The 21,461-nt window shown below is 42.4% G+C and overlaps 1 protein-coding gene across 7 annotated transcripts in view; it reads right to left on the reverse strand.

Moving 5' to 3' along the window:
- Window positions 1–21,461, reverse strand: part of LOC121191545 (ankyrin repeat and SAM domain-containing protein 1A-like) — a 60,272-nt gene that overhangs the window by 8,311 nt on the left and 30,500 nt on the right. For 4 of the 7 annotated variants that reach the window (XM_041052733.1, XM_041052742.1, XM_041052716.1 and 1 more), the window contains 6 exons: window positions 13,725–13,781; window positions 12,100–12,169; window positions 8,544–8,656; window positions 1,173–1,271; window positions 814–960; window positions 238–345 (listed from right to left, as the gene is read on the reverse strand). In XM_041052733.1, coding sequence (XP_040908667.1) covers window positions 238–345; window positions 814–960; window positions 1,173–1,271; window positions 8,544–8,656; window positions 12,100–12,169; window positions 13,725–13,781 — 594 coding nt within the window. The remainder of the gene's footprint in view (window positions 1–237; window positions 346–813; window positions 961–1,172; window positions 1,272–8,543; window positions 8,657–12,099; window positions 12,170–13,724; window positions 13,782–21,461) is intronic. The other 3 variants (XM_041052768.1, XM_041052751.1, XM_041052725.1) reach the window with 2 other exon arrangements.

Raw genomic sequence — 21,461 nt, forward strand, 5'->3', positions numbered from 1 at the left:
CTGTGATGAATATAACAGCTAATATAAAAAGCTATGCTTTTCAGAATTTGTGGACTAAAAACAAATCGATGATTGAAACTAACAGAGCCAAGACTGACAGGAGGGAAAACCATCAAACTCCTGTTAATCCCTTCACACGTCATATCAAAGTGCATAAAAAGAAAAATGTAGATGAAAGTGGAGTTAGAAACTTAGAAAGCTGTTGGTGAAACCGTGTATGAGTCTGCAGGTTCTCACCCTGATCTGAGACAAACGAGGAGGCTTGACTGGAGGCTCTTCGTAAGGTCTCTCTGCTAAGGAAGCAATGATGCGTTTCCTGTGACCAAGCAGGGTAATCTTTAGCACCTGGGAAAAAGAAGAAAATGTGGAGCAGCACTTGAGAAGGCAGGAGCGCTGGAGGCAAACCAAGAGAAACCAGATACTGCAACTTAACTTACCATAACGACTTTCCCTCAAGAATTTAAGCTAACCTTAAATGAGTCTCTAAATGTCTTATCTTGGAAGAGCTCTGACTAAAAAAATCATTGTTCTCTCTCTGAAAAGTGACGTGTTCACTTCTTTTTAAAGTGTCAGTACCATAAATATCACTGGTTTGTTTTCTGACCTTTAAAGCTTTAACCAGCTGTAGCATTGAAAACTACCTTCCACCGTACTCAAAACCAAAGCCTTGCATAGAGGTCAAGTCTCCTGGCTCCTCCTGCAGCTAAGTAAACTGTCAAATTTGTCCCTCATCCTGAATTTTCGGTCACACGCTGGAAAACTAATTTCACCCTCTGATACTCCTAATAGTCCGTGTACGTCACTGTGACTCACGTTGACGATCTCCAGTTCCCACAGGTTTTTGACGCAATCTAGAGTGTTGTAGCCGCTGGCCAGGAAGTTGTGCAAGTACTCATGCAGTCCCAGATTCTCCAGCCAGGAGGACAGAGAACTGCTGCCATCACAGCCCAGCGCTTTCACCTGTAGGAGAAGAAATCATTCACTGATGCTTTAATGGCTTTGGTACAATGGCTGGGCCACTGTACCAGTATTCCTGCCTGAGTGTTAAGGAACTAGCTAAATTAACCCCATCCTTTTAGGGGAGATTAGCATCTTGTGATTTAACATCAGAAACAATACAAAACATCAAATCAGGTCTCACTTGTAATCACTAGTAATCAGTAATTTGTCACCTTAGGCAACGAACGTGCAGCGTGCAGGATCTTCTTCCTGTGGCTTGGGTCTGTGATCCCAATCTCTCTCAAGTCCTGGTCCTCCATTACATTGCTCCCCTGTAGAACACAACACAAAAAATAGTATCATTGTTTAATGGTATGTGAATTAACTTTAATATTGGTGCCTGTGAAAGTGTTTGTAAAGAGCAGCATGTGCATGGGAGCACAAATCATTCAGTGAATTGCAGGCATGACATGATGCCATTCTGCAATTCTGTGTAAAACACTGCATATGAGTCAGGCTGTATTACAAGTCATTTGAATAAATATCTCTATATATTACGTTCAAATCATCTAAAAAAATCGGAAACAGGCGCCAATCTAGGTTTGACAAATCGTCCAAGAGAAGAGCCTGTGCTGCAGGGTAAGTATTGATCACAAGCAATGCCACCATTGCAGAAAAGAGGTCCATTATTCCTGAGTGAGATGTTCAAACTCCTTCCTGGGACCCAACCCACTGACTGTAGTAAGGAAGCCACGTCGATAAGCCCTTCAATGAGACGTGAGTGTGTGGGGGAGGGGACTGACAGGGATGTGTGTGAATGATGGTCAACCCCATCTTTGGTTACACACAGCATCACCTTTGAGACCGTGTGGCAGGTAATGCATAATGGAGAAAAGAGCGATAAATCAATGCCAGACCTGCAGTCAGCGGTCAGCGATATGAGATGGAGGGGTAGAGCGCTAGTGCTTCGATAACTGGCAGTAGCTGCAGGCTGCGAGGAGAAAAATCAAAACACCCTGACAAGTAAAAGGAAAGTCTTTATTTCTACAATGAATGTAATTCATTAGCAGTGTCCTGTTAGCTGACCTAATGGTGTAATAGTCAAAATAAATGAGTTATTACAAAACATAACTCAGCTCAGATGACCGGTGAATAAGAAGAATGCATGTTGTCGACTGCAAGACAGAGAGAAATGCTCGCTGTCTTACTTCTACACAAGGGGTCAGCAACTAAATCTCATCTGTTAAAGCACCATGATGCTACATGGGAGCTGCTGCCTCAGGAACAAATTGTGGCAGCTCAGATCCTGTTTGGCTGACTCCTCAATATGAATCTCAAGTTAATCCTATGGTGCTCACCTCTGCAACCACACACGCACAGCAGCAACGGGGCAGAAGAGAAACTGTCTGTAGGTCAAACCTGACAGCCTGCTTTTCATGCAGAAGATGCAGATGAAAACAAGGGGTGGAAAGGGCGAGGAGAGGGGAGGAGCAAGCCTGTCAGTGACAGCAGAGTACTGCAACTTAATCACAATTTTGCTGAGTAATTAACCGATACACAGTTTTACAATGACATCCCATTCATTCAGTATTGTGATACGTAAGTATGTAATATGAGAATATTTAGGGTGCTTACATTACAGTATCTGAGGGATTTTTTTAGACAGAAAGAAAGAGAGAAAGGTTGAGAGCAAAATGAGGGCCTGAACTTAAGTTAGGTCGGTCATAACTAAGGTGATCCATGTTCTTTAGAGCTCAGTCGTCATGACGCATCTCTTTTGCTTTCTTAATACCTCACACTAAACTGACAACTTAAAGTCCATTATCTCTGAGCAGCAACACGCTGATCGCTGCCTCTCCAGCTGAGGATTGAAACTATTTGGGGAGCTGGATGGATAATAGTGCTTTCACAGGGCATGGATCATTGCATTACTGTCCCACTGGAGATTAACTGATAAATGGCTCTGTGGGGGAAATATGGCTGTATCAGACTGGCTCTACTGTCTTTGCTCCCATTTCCTGGGTTGTTTTATACACTTTTTTATGCTGAATTAAAAGTGTTTTAATGCAGCTATTTCATGTTTTTTTTTATGTGTTTTCAGTGTATTTTATCTATTGTGTGAGCATATTTTATACTTTGTTGCACCCAACGTTTCATGTTTATTGGGCTTTACTGAAATTTAAGATGCAGCTTATAATGATCGCTGAGTTTAATCATTTCAGTTATTTTTTCAAGTAAAATGCCAAACATTGTCTTAAATGTGAGAATATCCTGCTTTTCTTTGTGTCAAACTGAGCATCTAGTTGCAGCAACAATCCACACTTTGCTACCTGAACCAAACCCTACTGAGTGCACAGATTTTAAATGTGAACTCTTATAAGGTTAAAAAAAAAAAAAAAAGCGATCCTGGAAAAAGCTGAATCGAGGACATCCAGTTGTAGAAGACGTTTGACCTCTCTTTCGAGAGGCTTGAGTCCCAGATATTTAACCTCTGTGAGGCTGTTATCAAGGCAATTTGATGTCACTTGGTTTGCTAGTGCTCCCGGCTGTTGTTAGAGTTTTTGGAGTCACGTGAGGCCAAGTGTGAATGGTTGTTGAATCTCCTAGGACCTCCTCCTCTGTTGAGGGATGGTTTCTCTACTTTAACATAGATGGCCTCCTTCACTCCTCTTTCAAACCACCTGTCAAAACATAATCCGCACCACAGGCTCGACAGGTCTAGAAGTGAGAACACATTAGCTGAGAGAAAGCTGACAGCAGCACAACCTGGGTGAAAATAATACATTAGAGTAATGTAAGCTAGGTGGTTTTGTGTCTGTGTGGCCCATCCATCTCTGCTTTGCCCTGTCTTCTCATTAAAATGCTGCTGCTCTCTCTCTCCTCTGCGTATCCAGAGAACAGCCACAGCGGCCCTTCTGGTTTAAAAGCACAATGAATGCAGGCCAGGGGCTCGGGGGCAGGGATCACTCATTCTGACCGTCTAAAGAACAGCTAACCAGCAGGACTTTGTCCTTATGAACAGGATGTCATAAGACCACACAGGCCTGTAAAGAAAGACTCAGGATGAAACTGTGACAGAAAATCCAAAGACAATGAAAAAAAAAAAAAAAAAAGAATCAACCATCTAATCCCTGCACAAATGTTTTTCAAATCGGTAAATGGACAACAATACATCACTGCCATCAGCACAACAGAAAAAATCAATGAATCCATTCCCAATCCTTGAGCTTCTAATGCATGAGGCCATTACTGGATTTCCAATTTGTCTGCATGCTTTGGTGGCACTGACTCATTCTAGTGTAACCACTTTGCATTTATTTAATGGCAGAAAATAACAACGAGGGCAGAAAAAAAGGGAAGAGTTACATGAAAGGACACTGTTGAATTGAGATATTGTGTTTTTGGATGTTTCTCTCACCTTTGAACAAATTTTTGATTAAAGTCAAGCTCTTAGTTCTGTTACGCACCAAATCATCTCCACTGACTCGAAACTTTTAAGTAAGTAAATTCATTCTTGTGTAAATGGCTCCATGAACACTAGCTTCAAACAAAGCGATGTGTTGGAGACACAGTTGCCTTGAATACAAACTAACTCGGAGCTCTGTTGGCTGACCCTGTCACAGCTGACGATACATCCACCAGAAGCTTTGCTCAGAAGTAGAGTAGAGAGAAAAGTAGCTGTTTTCGTTTCAGCAGGCATTACCTGTCAGGACCGGTCAGGGAACAGAGAACAGCATGGCTGTGCAAGAGCTTGTTTCATCAGGACATTTGCTTCATGAGTCGATAAAAAGCATCTAATTGGTTTCAGAAGAGGCTTGTCTCTGCCTCGGTGCTTGAACACAATACAATCACTGCTGTTATTGATCCACTTCTAGAGTGAGCCTGCAGGGTAGACAGAGATCACAGCAGTCTGACCGGCAGAGTAAACACTGTTTAATTAGTGATCTCACTGCACATTGGCTACAGCAGACATACCATTTCTCAACCAATGTTTTTCATTGTTTTTTTTTTTTTATACCCATGGGAAGATTAAAAGAAGCTTATAGATTCTTCTTCAAAACTTGTACAGTGCAGGCCAGATTTCTGCTGCTCAGCTGATGCTGACTTTTTACATTTGATGATGAAAAAGATATGACTATTTCTGAGTGCATGACTCAATTTAGCTTCTTAACTTTTTGTCTATCACAGCCGCTCAGCTATAGAGGAGATGCTATGGCCATATTAGAGTCTTAATTAGGTTTCAGTCAGCCGTGACGCTCTCGAAATGGTGTACATCTGCAATATCTAGGGAGCTATATGAATGTGTGTGATATGTCTTTAGATCGTGTAGAACTCACACACTGCATCAGTCTGGTGATTATAAGTTTTGGATTTGTTGCATACATATCCAGGCCTAATGCTGGCTACTAAAATTCGACAAAAATATCTCTCCGGTCACACAGCCAACAATGAAATATGGCCTGTTCCTGCTGTATCCACTCTACTGCACAACGCACATTAAACACAATTAGAAAAGTTTAGCAAAGACAAGGTGACTCATAACATAATTCTCATTTCCAGTTGAGACCAAATTGTGATTCTTAAAAGGTCAACATTTGCTGTGGGAAGGACACGTTGTTTAAAGGTTACAGCTCTTTTCTAAATCCTCTAGCGATTTTAGGAAGCCAGGTGGTTTGTAAGCTGTGTTTAAAGATAGAAATATTGCCAGCTCTCTGCTTTGGAAAAAAAAGAAAAAGAAGAGCACTCAAGGCTGAGCAACGCGAGTGTGAAAGACTAAAAAAGACAGTAGGAAGATTAAACCCAGAGAGTAACTTCAGAGGCTTCAGTGCCGACTTAAACATGGGAGTTGATGACACCAGGCGAGAAGGAGAGAGGCAGATAGCTAGAGGAATGTGCTATTCTAAGGTTATGCAAAGCACATTAAAGATTATTCATCCAAGTATCATTGTACACTGAAATTAGTCTGACATAGCTGGCACATACAGCTATAGCATAAGTCCATGCTGCACATGAGCATGAAACGTACATTTGGCAAGACACAGACATGGACCACACGGTTGTCAGGAGCACAATTTCTCAGCAAACTAGGCAAGTGTCACCTGTGACACTTTAAAAGTCTGGTATACAGAGGGAGGACCAGACAATGGAAGCATAACATGTCTCTGTTGCATGACTCTAAATTTGAACTAAATTAATCATTATATATAGTAAGCACTGAGAGAAAAGAGGCTCAAGTTAGTTTGCATGAAGATAAGTGGCACTGTATTCATTTAATTTCACTGTGGGTTGGTTTTAGCTTATGACTGCTGTTGTGATTATTTTTAAGGCAACTGCTTTTGATTTAATAATATCATGGTCTGCACAGTCTGTGGAAGCACTGGATTTAAACGCTGTTTCTGCCCCGGGCAGACAGAAGACATCTTTTGGATCACAAAAATATCTTTGAAGGTAAAAACATGCTGCTGGATAACAAGTAAAAAACATAATTTTTTTTTTTTTTAGATTTTTCTTCTAAGGTTTGCACAGACAATACTGTCACATACACACAAAGTGTTAAGGTCATAAATGGCGCTATGTTTGCTGTTGTTCCATGTAAATCAAAATGACATTGGCAGCTACACAAGTAAAGTCATTAAACCAAATACTAATTTGCAGTTATCTACACTTGAACAAATAAGTTTTCAAAGAACCTGTCAAGAGGCCAAGCACGGGATGTTAGGCGTCCAGCAGCACTGGTCATAAAAAAGAAGATGACTTTACTGTCAATGTGCACAGACAGTTGAATTCATCTTCTGTTATGTCCCTAGGTATTTACATCATGTCTTTAGACAGTATTCACCTAAACACAGCATTTCTACCTTAAGGTCTGTGACAAGAACAGAGCTACAGTGGCCCATGTAGGCGTAGAGTGGCCTGTTGACGTTTGCTAACTTTGACTCAAAAGTCTAGAAAAGGTAAGATGGATGATGTTATTAGCATTGACTTGGATTTCTCAGCCTTATATAGTGTAGTATAGCATGTGTCATCAGTGATATATGAGCTTTGTTGTACAAAGCGAAGAATGTTGTCCAAGTTGTTTTTCCTTAGTTCTGGGGATTTTTTTTTTTTGCATTGTTTGAAAATGTGTATCCAGTTCTCTGGATCTGGCTGTGCTGCCTTGTAATCCCATGGGTAAGTGAAGCTGTGAACATAACACAATAATAATAATAAAACTTTAATTCATTTGTTTTTGAGATTGCATATGTGAAGCCACGTGTGAATGATATTGAGAGCTCTGCTCTGCCTGCATGTTTTTGTTTACTCTTTCTCAACAAACGTCATCAGTGACATCAAATCAAATGTGGAGTATGAATGGGATGAAAACACATGGCTCCTTATCTGTTAAGGAGAAGGTGTGTGTGATGTGTGTGTCCTGATGGAGGAGAAAAGAGTTTTCATCTTGACACATAAGATGGCTGTCTCATTTCCAACATGCCCACTGGCTCAGCCTACCAGCTGGGTCCCTCATTCTCTCCTCCATCAGTCCTCATTACCGACAAAAGCAACAGAGCCAACTCATAGTGGCGTCGCACACCGTGGGCTCTATAAACTTGTCAGCTTGGCAACAGCATCCCATTGCTCACTGAGACACTCCTCCATTCTGGCCGGGCATCAGCTGCTTCTCAGGAAGCCCGCTCACTGACTGTAAGTGAGGGGCCACAACAGAGGCCTACTGAGCTGGAGACAGACTGTGTGGGAGTCTAAGGGCCCTGTTCCTACCTGGCACTGGCATGCATCTTGGGTGATCCAGTCACAAGTAGACAGCTGCCTGCTGCAATGTCAATTGAGTAGTCAGTCTTTCACTGGGGTCCAGGACACATTCGCATATGCACTGCTAAAAGGATATGGCCAAAATGGGGCACAGATCTGAATGATCTGAATGATCTCTGAATGTGGTCTGAGCGATCGGGTATCAATACGCTCTCATTGCATCGTGGGTGCATTCACACCTATACTTAGAGCATGTTAATGCCAGGTGAGAACAGGGACTGAGAATGCAGGATAAACCGGATTCAACACACAACCAAGCATAAGGACATCAAACTTGCTGTAAACAAAACATCTGACAGCACAGATCAAACTGGATATTGTCTGGTTTAATGGACAAGTAAATCTAGTAAACACCAATGAATACTCACACAAGAATGAGACGGAAGGTTCTGAAACTGGATCAAGAACTGAATTTTGTGAATTTTATAAAGCGTGTGATGTATTGTGTGATATTGAATTACGTACTGAATCCACCCAGAATTAACAGTTCCTATCATAAAATCTCATGGCCACTGAAACACAAGCCAGACTCATGACACAGCGGGAGGGGTTACGAGATTTCAGCTAAGTGAATGTCAGATGAAGCTAATGGGATCATCTAACAGCTAATGGACGGTGGCATCAATTGGATTAATGCACAAAGACACAAAGTGGAGTTAAGTAGGAGTGAGTGGTGAAAGACAAGAGAAAAAAGATCATTAAAGTGGGAAGAGAAGTCGAAAAAGGAAGTGGATACAACTGTCAAGTAAGTTAAGGTTGATTTGGACACTATATAAAAGGAGTGGGGAACTCACCATGTAGTGCAGGTCGTCGAAACCGTTGAGGAGCAGCTTGCTCTCGTACTGCGGCAGCCCCACGTGCTCTAGCCAGTCTCCCACAGGCTGGTCCAGCAGTCGGCCTGCAGCACCTGCCGACAGGGGAAAGCGTTTCAGGAGGGAGAAACCTTTCAGTCGGTAGCAGCGGCACTCTGAGGATGAGACGCGGCATTGCCACATCATTCTCGGCCAGCAGAGCCGAGCGCACCAGCAACAGGAAGGCGGAGGAGACAGTGTCCTCTGTGGACAGGGCGTCAGCTCCCGCAGCGAAGCGGGGGCCGAACCACAGTCACCCAAGATGGTTTAAAGTACCCCTGGTCTCAGGGGTGAAGGAGATGATACAGGGATTATGAGCTGGTTGACTACCAGCTAATATTAACAAAATTCTTAGCTAAACTAGTCAGCCAGGAACATGCCGAAAACACACCCACAATCAACACAATGCTGCCTCACTTAAAAAAAGAAATTCTAAATGTCCTTTGCTAGGAGGTAGCATTTTCTGTCCAATAACAGAGAAACTCACAGGAGTCAGAGCAGCAGTTCATAACAGTTTTTCCAGGGGAAGTGATTTGTTTGAGCTGAGTGGAAAGTTCGTTGGAAACTTGTGGACAGGAGCAGGAGACAGTTAATTATCATACGGGCTCATCCGCGATTCACAGACCCAACCTACTCAGCATCTAATCCACGGAATGAGAATCTGCCAGAGAACATGATGGTGTTCACATGGAAAGCAGCACGACAGGCAGAAAATGCAGAGGGGCCAACACAAACCTGCAACACGACTGCAATGAGCTGAGACTGATCACAAACAAGAGCTACACTGATGGCTGTCAGCAGCCCAAGCTGACAGGAGACTAACCTGTACGAGGACAGATCATTGCCTCTACTCCTTTGAACATGTTACTGTTATGCTTTAACTAATTTTCAAAACAAAAAGCACATATTCTTTATGGCGGGACACACAAAAACCTGGTGTAGTTGTCTTAAACTCTCGATTTTTATTACTGCATCTCAACCACAGTTGAAAGTTAACGGAATAAAATATTTTCTCTGCCCACAAGAAAGAGCTAAATAACATCAAGTGGTGTTTTATCATGTGCATGACAACACATAAAGAAATCTGCAAAGTTACAATATCAAGCAGATGTCATAACCTAAAATAAAAGGAATGTGTAAAATGCACATTTTAAAGCTTCATGTCAGAGCTCTCATCTCTTCAACCTGCTACAAAACCAATCCTGTTCCTGAGGAGACTTCCACATCATAAATCCCATTTTGGTCACTCCAGGAGCTTGGAAATGTGTCAAGGGGAAAAAAATCCACTCAAAGATTCAATCAGCTACTTCAAAGAGCACTTTAGTAATTGCTGGCCCCCAGACCGAACCCGTCTGTGGACAAGAGAGTGCTAAAACTGTCTCTCCTCGGTCTGGCACAGTTTGTGAAATGCGGTCAAGTCCAGCAAAAAGCAAAAAGCTCCTGTAGTCCTCTCCCGGCTGAAAAATGGACCATCTACTCCTACAGATGCCGAGGTGGCGTCCTTCTATTGTCCTGGCTGTTCACAATACTGCTGCCTGCAATTCCTCTCTCCTCCCTAACTCACTCTCTCTCCCCTCATTGCATGCGCTCCCCCACTCCTCCCTCCCTCTCTTTCTCCCCCCTCTCTCTGAAACACTGCAGGTGGCTGCTCTTTGTCAGTGTGAGCTACCGTTTCAGCTACGGACCCCCCACTCCTCATTACTTGCATTTGCTCTTGAGTTCCTGCAGCTTCTGTCCCAGTCTTTTCTTCCTCACTCTCGTTAGGTTTCATTCACCCTCTTCCACCATCTCTTCCACTCTGATGTAGAAGTTGCACAGTAGAAAGGAGAAAAGTAAAAGTGACTGCAGGCACAGAGCCAATCAGCAAGAGACATCACAGCTCTCCAGTCGTCACTGAGAAGAGGCAAACACTGGACTGAACCAGGGGGTGGGGGGGGGGGAAGTGGCTTCTCACATGTGCATCAAACAGAGAGCCTCTTCTCCAGCGAGTCCCTTGACGGCCTCCTGACAGCATTTTCATTGAGTCGGAGCTGTGAGCATGGCGGCTAAAAGGTTGAGGCTCACAAATACCGAGGAGTGGATTCAGACTTATAAAGCCTGATCAGACCAGACAGATACCGCCAGTGATGGGGCGCTAACAACTTTACTGCAGTGGTCTCAGCTTTCCTCAAGTCTGCAAAGCAAAATGAGCTCATCCACTGACATACGTAGTGGTTAATATTTAAACAGCTCACTTCAGTGCAGGGCATAACAAACAAGAGGGGTAGAATAAGAAGACAGATAACTTTGAGCTTAAGAATAGTGGCTCTGCGACATCGGTTAAATATATTATAATGTGGCTTCAGCAAAGTGTGAACTGGAGGGGAATGTAGAACAATGTGAGAGGGGAAAGCTGAAGGGAAGGAGTCGATCGTTCGGGTTACAGCTACAGTCCCCAGGCACCATCCATCAACCCTGATGACAGGCTTTTCAAAAGCCCAAAGAATAAGGGGGAGAGCAGGTACAGAATGCTTAACGCAAAGACATTTCATTACAGATCGCAGGGCTAGATGTAATATTGCGTCTCTCTCAGGCACTTTGGTCTTAAAAATAAAAATACACTTGGTAACATTGAAGGTAGGTTTAGAGACCAGTACTTGACCTGACCGAGCCTGGCCCCCTTTGGATTAAATACAGGCTGTTTTTGTGTCAGAAACCACAGCTTGGAACTGCTGTCTCAAAAAAGGAAACACAAAATGAGCCCCGGTTTTCCTGTTGACTTTCTTACCACAGGGCAAGAAAATCTGTTTTAAAGCACTGACTTACCTTTCTCTGCTGCTACTAATGACGAATACGCTCCTCACCTGCTCCATTAAGACAGATCAAGGGTTTATCTGCATTTTACTTTTGTACCCAATTCTCAGTTTTTAACCGAATCACAATTTGTTTCCAGATGAGTCCTTTATCAACCATCTCTCCAAGGCACCTGTTTGATTGCTCTTGACGGCACTGATATGGATAAAATCACTTTCAAGCCGGTATGATAGAGAAAGCATGAGTTAGGGGTGCACAATAAATGTGTAGACAGCCACTGTCAAAGAAGCTGTGACAGTGACAATACACTTAACCCTAACCCTAACCCATGTATCACGTATTTAGAAAGGCTTATTAGAGTTTTTGAGGAAATGCAGGCAAAGAAATGCAGCCTTAAATCTGCCCACTGAAATCTCTGCCTACAGCCAAATGGGTGATTTAGGTTTTTATGTTCAAACTTGGAGGGCTTACGGTAAGATTCTCAAGAGATTAATAAGGCAGCAGTGGTGAAATTTATTACAGAGATGAGTAAAGACATATAAAATCAGCACTAATGAAAAACTACCCAGTGCACCGTGTTCCCCTTTAAACTTTCAGCTTTCACTGATAATTAATTTTTGAACATGAAATAAAACACTCACTTTCTAGGTGCTGAATTCTAATTAACATCCAACAGCATGAAACGTTTATAATGATCATACTCTACCTGGTGTAGCATATTGCTGATCTCTGGAAAAATCGATGCCAGCGCCAATCAGTGTCATGATCTTCTCGATCTGAGGAGAGGAATAGAAGAGGACAGAGATAAGAACGTGGAGAAGCCATCACAGTTTAGCCTCCACCTCTCACCAGCAAAAATACAGAGAAATGTCCCCATGCCTGAAACAATAAACCACCAAATGTTACGGTCACTCTGCAGAAGCAAATGGCAGCGTTGAGGGTACCTTCAGAGAAAAGTCAGTCACAGTGGTTTTATGAAGACATAAATAAAAAATTTGAAGGGCATCTTAAGCAGCTGCACCATGGTTGATTGCCTTTATATCTCATTTATGGCCACAGAATTACAGTCATTTCTATTGCCTCGTATTGGCGGAGCTATTGGCACTGGGCTGCAGGCGTCACATCTGCTCCCTGCAGCCAAAACAATATAAATTTACAGAGACGTACTGGCCTCTTAATTTGGCATAAATAATCTCAAAGCAAAAGTTTTGTCATGGCAATCAGAAGGCGCTAAGAGAAAAAGTGTGAAAGCCTAAAAAAAATTATACACAAACTATGTCAGGTTAAACTTTATGAGTCATGATGTTTCCTCCAATAACACTTGTAACAATTGTCTATTGTTTCAAAGAAACTGAGGCTTATAATACAAAGCACCGAAAAAGTTAGATACACAAAGAGAGAAAGGAGAACAATACCTACAACAGAAGAGATGCCCAGATCCCCATGTTTTCTTGCAATAATTTCATGCATCTCTACAGAATGCATGTGAACATTGCTAGAGTGTCCGCTGAGATCGACATATCATACACATGTACACATGCGAATTCACTCAATCAGAATAACGCTTCCTTCAAATGCATTCATAATGGCCCTGAAGCAGCAGTGGGCCACTGAGCTGCAATATTACACCTGTCACAGCACAGAAACATGGCTCCTGCCTTTCAACCAGTCCAGGGTTGAGTATGCATGGACTTTAAGAGTGCAGAAAATGAAAAGGTAGAAACTGACAGTGCTGCTGTTATACCTGTCAGGAACTGTCACTCCAGCTCTTTGTGGAAAAGGGCACTTTTTATAAACTGGAGTGAACAGCTTTTTTATTTTCTTTTTAAATGACTTTTTGGAAATGTTCTATTTGAAAGAAATGGTCTTGCCACTGGCAACTGACTGGAGTCCATGTCCTGTCTGCTGCTCTAAAAGCCCCCAGACAGGTTATCTGTCCCGATTAGTATAATTATATAAGGCAATAAAGTGCCATCAGGATACCCAAGTCTACATTTGTGAGGTTCTCATCATCAATCAGTATGTGGATGTGTAGTAGTGAAATGCTAAGTAATTAGAAGAGAAATATCTGTTAGAGGAGCAGAGAGAGAAACCTGACTTTGAAGAACGATGCATCTATTTAAATCTGCCGCTGTCAGACAGAATAGTTACTAGTACTTTAAAGCTTCTAGACGTGCATAGAAGAAAAAAATGAATAATCACTGAGATTATGTCATTCCAAAAGGGTTCATTAAGCCTGAAAGAGTCCCATCTACCTCTACAAAGAGTTCCCCAAAAGGAGACAGAACCCAAAAGAACCAGGAGATATTTTTATGAGGATAGATGTCTTACGCTGTCAAAGGAATTAGATCTTCGTTGTTTTGTGGTGGGAGAGGTCGTCGGTGGCTGCTGAGAGAGAATTCAGGGTTTTGTTTTGCCTTCCTTCTGTGCAACTACTATACCTACACTGTGCCAGCTATCCTCTGGCACCGGGCTATTGCAATCATCCTGTTTTATACAAAGATCCTCTACACAGTTGATACGGAATGTTAACTGAAACAACATCAAATGTCTAATGCTATTATTTTCATGCTCAACATGAATCCTCAGCACTCAAAACATATCATTTCTAGCAAAGGAAGGGAGAAAGGAAAAGGTGTGAGACAAAGGGCAGAGGGAGGATCACATTATTTTAGTTGTCCATCTGCCCAAATGTTACTTCTCCATACTGTTGATTAGAATCCTGCATATTGACCAGATGGTAGATTAGTCACACACACTTGACAAATAACCTCCATCTATCAGCACCACATGTTCACTACATCAGTCATTAAACAGCACTATTGATGGTGAACTGGCAGTATTTCTCCTACCTGAGCAAAGACCCAAATGAGTCAGCAAAAATAGGCTGCTACTGTTTGTTGTGTGGGCAAAGGACATTACCAGCTTTTCTTCGTGTCACTCGCCCCACTGAATTAAAGGAATACTTTGGAACTACATCTTTTTTTTTTTTTTTAAAGACAGTTATTTGAGAAGATCGACAACACTGATCTTTTAAACACAAGGCTACAGTCCGAGACTTGTTAGCTTAGCTTAGCTTAGCACAAAGACCACAGACAGGGGAAACAGCTAGCCTAGCTCTGTCCAAAGGTATAAAAATCCAATTACCACCACCTCTAAAGCACCAAGTTACATGTCCTGTGTTTAATCTGTCCAAAAACTTAAGTATAAAAGCAACACATTGGTTTAACTGGGGGTTATTGGCTAGGCTGCAAGGCAATTAGTGTTGACTCCAGGAAGTTACTGCGACCGGCCAAGAAATAGTCTGGCTCATAGCCCTCTGTAAAAGCACCCCTTAGTTTTTTCGACACATCGGATTTTCTATTAATTAAACGCATGAGATAAAATGTGTTAATTAGTGAGCTTTATTTTGTTTATTTTACCCTTTATTTATTTATTTATTTTACCCTTGTTTCCAGTCTTTATGCTAAGCTAAGCTAACCAGCTGGTGGCTGTGGCTTCATATTTACTATATATATCCTACCGTATGAGGGTGGTTCGGATCTTCTCATCTATTTCTTGGCAAGAAAGCGAATAAGCGAATAAGTGTTGAATAATTCCTTTAACAATGCCTGTTTTTGGTGATAACAGCGTAAATATTATAAATAGTGAGAACAAAATTACATATTTTTTGAATTACTGCAGTGAGGTAGCTGAAATACTCCAGCAGAGATGTGAAAAATAAAAATCTGCTGCATGTTTATTGGCTATCGCAAGTGTGTTCAGCAAGGCCTGGCTATCTCTTGTAATAAATAAAAAACAGAGAAGTCTTAATGTGACAAGTTTGTGTTGCATTCATATTAACCTAAATCATTAGGCCTCCGCAGGACAAAGCCAATCAGAAAGCTGCTGATGAACACTGGCATTAATCAGGGGTCCAATATGTTAAATCACACTCCCTTACAGAGCTGTTGTAACTCCTGTGATAATGAGGGCAGGGCAATGCTGGCGTCTCATAAAGTGGCCGAGGTCTGCACTGAAGGGACGATAATGCTCCTGTCAATGTCTTCGCTCCTCAGCATGAGCAGAAGGGGACCAACAGGGAGCTGTGATCTGGCGCTTTCTTTCTGGCTCTCAGGAGATATTTTGGCAGTGCCAATGCACTTTTAAATATTGAAGCAGAGGCTGTAATATTATTTCCCCCAAATGCTGCATCTACAACAACCTCAGGGTGCCTTTCTCAATGTCCCGAGCTGCAATGAATAAGAAGAAGGAAATGACCGGTTGCACTTTAAACATGTTGACACTGAAACTAAGGTCAGAGTCCCAAGCTTTGTCATTTAAAGAATTATGCATTTGGATACAATAACATAAAAAAACAGAGCCGCATTCTGCCTTTGTGTATTGGTTTCACTTGTCCAGTATAATGAGAAAGGAAATACTAGCCGGTCCAGGGAGATTCAGAAGCAGCAACCGTGAAAGACAGGTGTGATATAGTGTTGGAGCTGGGTAAATATATCCTTATCAGGGGACACAGCCCAGCGATTTCCTCAAGGTAAAACACATCCACAACAACCACAAAAAAACCCCTCTGAATTTCATGGTCGAGGACTAAGAAGCTTGGTGCCATGAGAATTAATAGAGGAGAGAGAGGGGGAATGTGTTTTTGTGCTGCAGGATCGAATCAATACAGAGACCTGAAATGGAAAGGCGGCCATTGTGAGAGCGGCTCACTATGAACAAGGAGATACAATGAAGAGGGTCAGAAGTCAGCGGCAGGGTGGAGGTCAACAGCTGAAGAGCTAGCAGTGATGAGAGATGGTCAGGGTTAGATTAAAGACACATGAACCCATTTATCATGCTTCTCACAGCAGGCCCGCTGCACTAGGACGACTGAGGAGAATAACTCAACTGTTATGTTACTGGGATTTGAAAGCATAAAGTGTTTTTTCATTGACAGCCTTGAGAATCTCAAACAATGCGCAACTGAGGCTCAGAGAGGAAGGTGGAGGGAGAACTAAAGGACGCCTGGCAGAGCCTGTGTAGGGTGAAACAAAAGGCTGCTGCAGAGAGAGTGTGCCCAGACCACCGGCCTCAAATTGGCAAGCTGGCAGAAAAACAAGGGTTGGAATTAAAACTATAGACTAGTGAATGGCATCAAGAGGAAAACAAACACAGCACCATCTAAAGGAGGTGCCAACACCTCAGGGCCACAGTGGGACAAAGCACTGTCAGCAGTCCCCATCAACATCCTCCTGAAATAGCCCAATGTCATGCGTATGCTTTTAGGAACAATGTCTCTCCCAACCAACTCCAAAACTTTGTCAGATCATTCCCAAAAGATGTAGAAATATATATCTTCCAATGAGTTGAAATCCTTTGTACAACTTAGAACAGAAAGGGCATCACTTCTCTCCAGTGACTAGAGGAGCTCTATGTAGTGGCTGCATGTCTCAGCCCCCTGTGGCTATCCTGTGTTCTCCCCCTGCTGGGGATTAGAGAATAGATTTCCCCTGCTGGCTGCACCAGGCCGTGACACACACCCACAGTTTAGTTTGATCTCAGCAGGTCAAACACATGAGACTTCTCCGTAACAAACTGCAGGGCCACTTTTCTCATCACAGAATATAAAAGCTACCCCCTTTTCTGAACATGGCAATACAAGAAGGCAAAAAAAGAACAAAGAAATGCTACATGAATTGTGGCAGAAAAATGCCACAGAGGGTAAAGTTTTTAAAGAACACACTCAAAAGTAGGAAGACAACATGAGGGAAAGGCTCAGACTTTTCCCCATTCTACAGTGTTGTATTTAAGAAATAAAGCAACGAGCTTCAGTCAGCACATACCAATGGTGCAGGCTTTTACAAGAAATATAATATCCACGGAAATGCTAGAAAGCCTCAATTATTTTCTCATTCAATTCATTCGCGGCAGGTAGACAAGATTAATGAGCCTCCAGTGGAGCTGCTGTCTGTAAGGGAATCAATACTCACAAAAGCTGGTTTCATAGTGGCTACTGGATCTGTGGAGTGCAAATCGCAAATGAAGTTAAAAGTGAAGTGCGGCTGTGGATGGCGGCCCTCTCCTTCTGTCTCTGTCTACAGCCCTCTGTCTCCCTTCCCTTCCTCTCCTCCCATCTGTGGAGCTCGGTTTGCTGGCCCACACAATATGCCCCCTGGATTGTCATCTTCAGTCTGATCCCAAGGACCAAGACCAACCCGCATTAGCATGCGCTTTACACACCAGCACACACCCGAACACAAAACACACACGCACACACACACACTCAGAGCTCCTTAAATGGAGAGATGCATAGGCCAAGACCTCATGCAAGTCAAATCTCCTTGTCTTGAAACCAGAGGCAGTGTATTCGAGGGTGTGTGTAGCTCATGCAAAGAAAAGGAGGGGGGAGAGGGAGTAAGGATATCGGAAGAAAAGGGAAGAGGGTGTGAGAACTGGAATATTTAGCAAACCAGATTAAAAGAAGAAAAAGACGTTTTTTAAAGGGATGTGTGTATGCCTTAGGGGGTGGGTTTGGTAATGTCCTGGGACCCCTCGGCCAAATGCTGTCACACAGCTCAGTGGAGTGATCCAGAGCAGTCAGTCGTGACTGGCAAGATGGCTGCCACATAGAGAAACAAGGGTGGATGGAGCAACACGGGCCGAGGAGAAGTCAGAGAGAGAGCGCGAACAGAGAAGGGAGTTTTCAATTTTCAGAGGACACTCCCAACATCATTAAAGAGAGTGCAGGCTAGGTTACGCCCAATCAAACTTTAACTACTTTCCCCACACACTCCTCTCATTTACTATGCACTTTACGTCAGCAGTGTGAATATTTCCATTTCCAGCAAATGCAGGTTTTATTCCCTGAAAGGAAATGAAAAAAGATTCTTGCCTTTTGCGTTCAGCACAGAACTCCCAGGCATCTGAATCCAAGAAATAGGCATCCAAGTTCATTAACATTAACTACAGCTCCGAAATTGGACAAAAGAAATTGCCTTGTCAAAAATGCCAAATATCATTTGGGAAATGGGGTCAAAATGTAGAAACCATTAGAAAAGGTGGAGTTAACCACTGCAACCTGATTCTTCATAACATCCCTTTTGAGGCAGCAGGGCTTAAATTTTGTACATTGCAGCGGAGGGCTTGTACATTTCGAATTCATTCTAGCTGTCCAGTGTGAATGTGATATCTTTTGGTCTAGCTGACAGGCTGGTTCACACACAAATGCAGTCTATACACAGTGTGACAGGCAGCATGACAAGGAACCTGCACATACATCAGAACCATCAGAGGCAGAATTCGTGGTTCACATTTTATTCTGCAGTGGTATTTTCAAGGTCAACCGCACTGTTATTATAATCACAAAACAATCTTATTTTGTGGGCAACAGACTGGAGAGTAAATAAAATGCATTCCCATGGGCTGAATGAATAATTAAGGAATGAATTGCAGTGCTCTTTGCCAGCAGCCTACTTTAAGATTTCAAAGACACCTTCAGGCATTCTGACGAACTTAGAGCTGGCCAGCTCATTCAGTAACATACCCTAGTATGGTGCAAACAGTAAATGAGGCAATTGCCTGAGGTGTATCTCCTTTTCCCTGATAAGATCTCTTCTTCAGTTAGAAGCCAATAATACAGCCTGTTCTCCTGGGCATGCTTGTGCAAGAGGACACTGATACCTTCTGTTGTGCCTCCTCCTCCTCTACAGCCTCTTCTTTTACAACCAGATCAATTCTCATGCTCGGCCTGTTCGGCTCATCTGTGCAGGAGCACCAGGGAGAAGACAACAGAAGAGCTCCAGGATTATTACTGGCTGCTGAGGGCAACAGGGAAGAGCAGCAATCTCCAATAACAAAGTAATGTCATGGCTGCCTTAATCCTGTCACGCTCTCGGAGGCCACATCCCTCAGGTGCAGTCTGAGGAGGTGAGGTGCTCGTTAAACTGGATAATTAGACTGTACAGTGCCCTGCCTGCGACCAGAAAGTTTGAAAGGGGAATTAAAAGATTCAAGCACACAAGACGTTCTCTTTTTTGACCTTGTTACTCCACTGGACCACAATGTTCTGCAGAGTGAGGACGATGTCTTGGCAGCAATGTCATAACTTGCCTCTATATCATTATAAGTGAATACCTCTGGAGGCTTGAGGTGAGAGTGGCAGACTCAGTCACTAACGATGAAAACTAATATATAGTAAGGTAATTACAGAATGTAAATACATTGAATAGTTATTACAAAAAAAAATGGTGCCACAAATAGTATCAAAAATGGAAAAAAATTTAAATATTATAAGGATTATAAGGTTGAACAAGAGTGTTACACTGGAGATTAACTGAGAATCAGTTATTTAAAAATATATATACCTGGCTTTAAATTGCTGTCTTAATTACAATAAACAAACATAAAATATGATAATTATAGAGTAGCTCCTACTGGCTTAAGTTTAAAGGTTTGAAAAAGCCTAACAAGCCAATAGAATGAGCAGACAGGTCAAAGTATGGTATTACTTTGTATTGCACATATTAATGGAGGTAAGTTGTTTACCATGGCATTCACTGCCTGCATACAGAGAAGTACTGAAGGTCAGCTTTTCATAGTAACCTCAGTCAAATACTACCTTCAATTTTCAGTGAGTGTCTCCTTGGCAGACTTTAGACAAAACTATTAACAAAAGTTATGTTGTTTGCAAATGTCTGGCAGTGCTGCAGCGGATCAAGGAGAAAAAAAACCTTCCGTGTGGTGCTCACAGATATAAAACCTCAAAGACAAAGTTACACTGACGGTACACAGGAGTGAATGAGTCATACTGCCAAGGTGTTGTGCTTAGCCTTCAGGCGAGAAAAGTGTTTTGAACTTTGACAAGCTTCTGTAAGGGGTCTTGTGTACTGGCCCCTCTCCAGCGCTGATGGTATATTTTCCAGACAGAACAAACATCAGGTCAATTTGCTGTCATGCCTAAATGCAGCTCAAAGATCTTCTCTTCAACTTCAGCCTCCTGGGCTGGAGTATGACTGTTAACAAGATCCACCACTGAGCACAGAACTGCAGCAACATCAACACTGGGCACAGTTAATGATAGCACCTAACTGACAGTCAAACACTCATAATAGAGATGAGTAAATGAGATAATCAGAGAGGCAATCACATTACAATGTCTACAGAGGACGCCATAGAGGGTATATGACAATGCAAAACACTGCAATAATAGTGCATAATTCAGGTTTAGTTGTGTGTTGTGCAGTCGCAAACACAATTCAGATTGGGCCAAAAACAGAGTCGTAAAAGCTCAACAACTCAACACACCGCAGTCTAATAACCGCATCAGTGGTACTAGCCAACAGCACATCAAAGTTTTAAAGAGATATTATGGATTTCATTGAATTTTCCTCCAGAATAACATCTGCAGTTCTGACCTGGTCTGTCCACCTCCTAATACTGGAAAAGTGAGTGAGGTGATCAAGCAAAAGTGGACAACTCCGACCACCTGATTACAAACCATGGCCCACGGCAGCCAAGATACTGATCTCAAAGTAGCTATTATCTCTGCTCACTGCAACTGTCCTGATAGAGTCATGTAAAGGAACACTAGGCAGCAATACAATCTCCTCACTATGGAGAATGAAAGAATTAGGGCTATCTGAGTCCATGAATAGCTCTAGATGATCTGGTATCATAACCGCAAAGTAGAAAGACAACTCTCATGGACTATGCTGCACTATGAGTGGAGAGCAGCAGTGTAGGAAAGTTGTTTAAAAAAAGAGGTATGCTGTCAACAATAAAAACAGAGCAGAATACAAACAATACAAGGGAAAAATACTGAGACACTGGTGGATACACTAGACTAGAGTAGCTTGTGTTAAAACTTAATTGAGAAGCTTAGAGGATATCATTAATCTTGCCAACAGTAAGAGGATTGTTGTAGGAAAATGGTGAAAGAGCATGAAGAGGAAACTATTAATTACTAAGGCTTGTATGAGGGTATATACCTCCGCTCACTCATCGTTATATATACACTCTATTCACAGTTCATAAAGGTTAATATTATGCTATGAAAATATACAAAACTAAGTCTGTGATGCTGTTTTA

Source organism: Toxotes jaculatrix, chromosome 2 (genome assembly GCF_017976425.1).
Source record: "Toxotes jaculatrix isolate fToxJac2 chromosome 2, fToxJac2.pri, whole genome shotgun sequence".
In the NCBI taxonomy this organism is placed as follows: Eukaryota; Metazoa; Chordata; class Actinopteri; family Toxotidae; genus Toxotes; species Toxotes jaculatrix.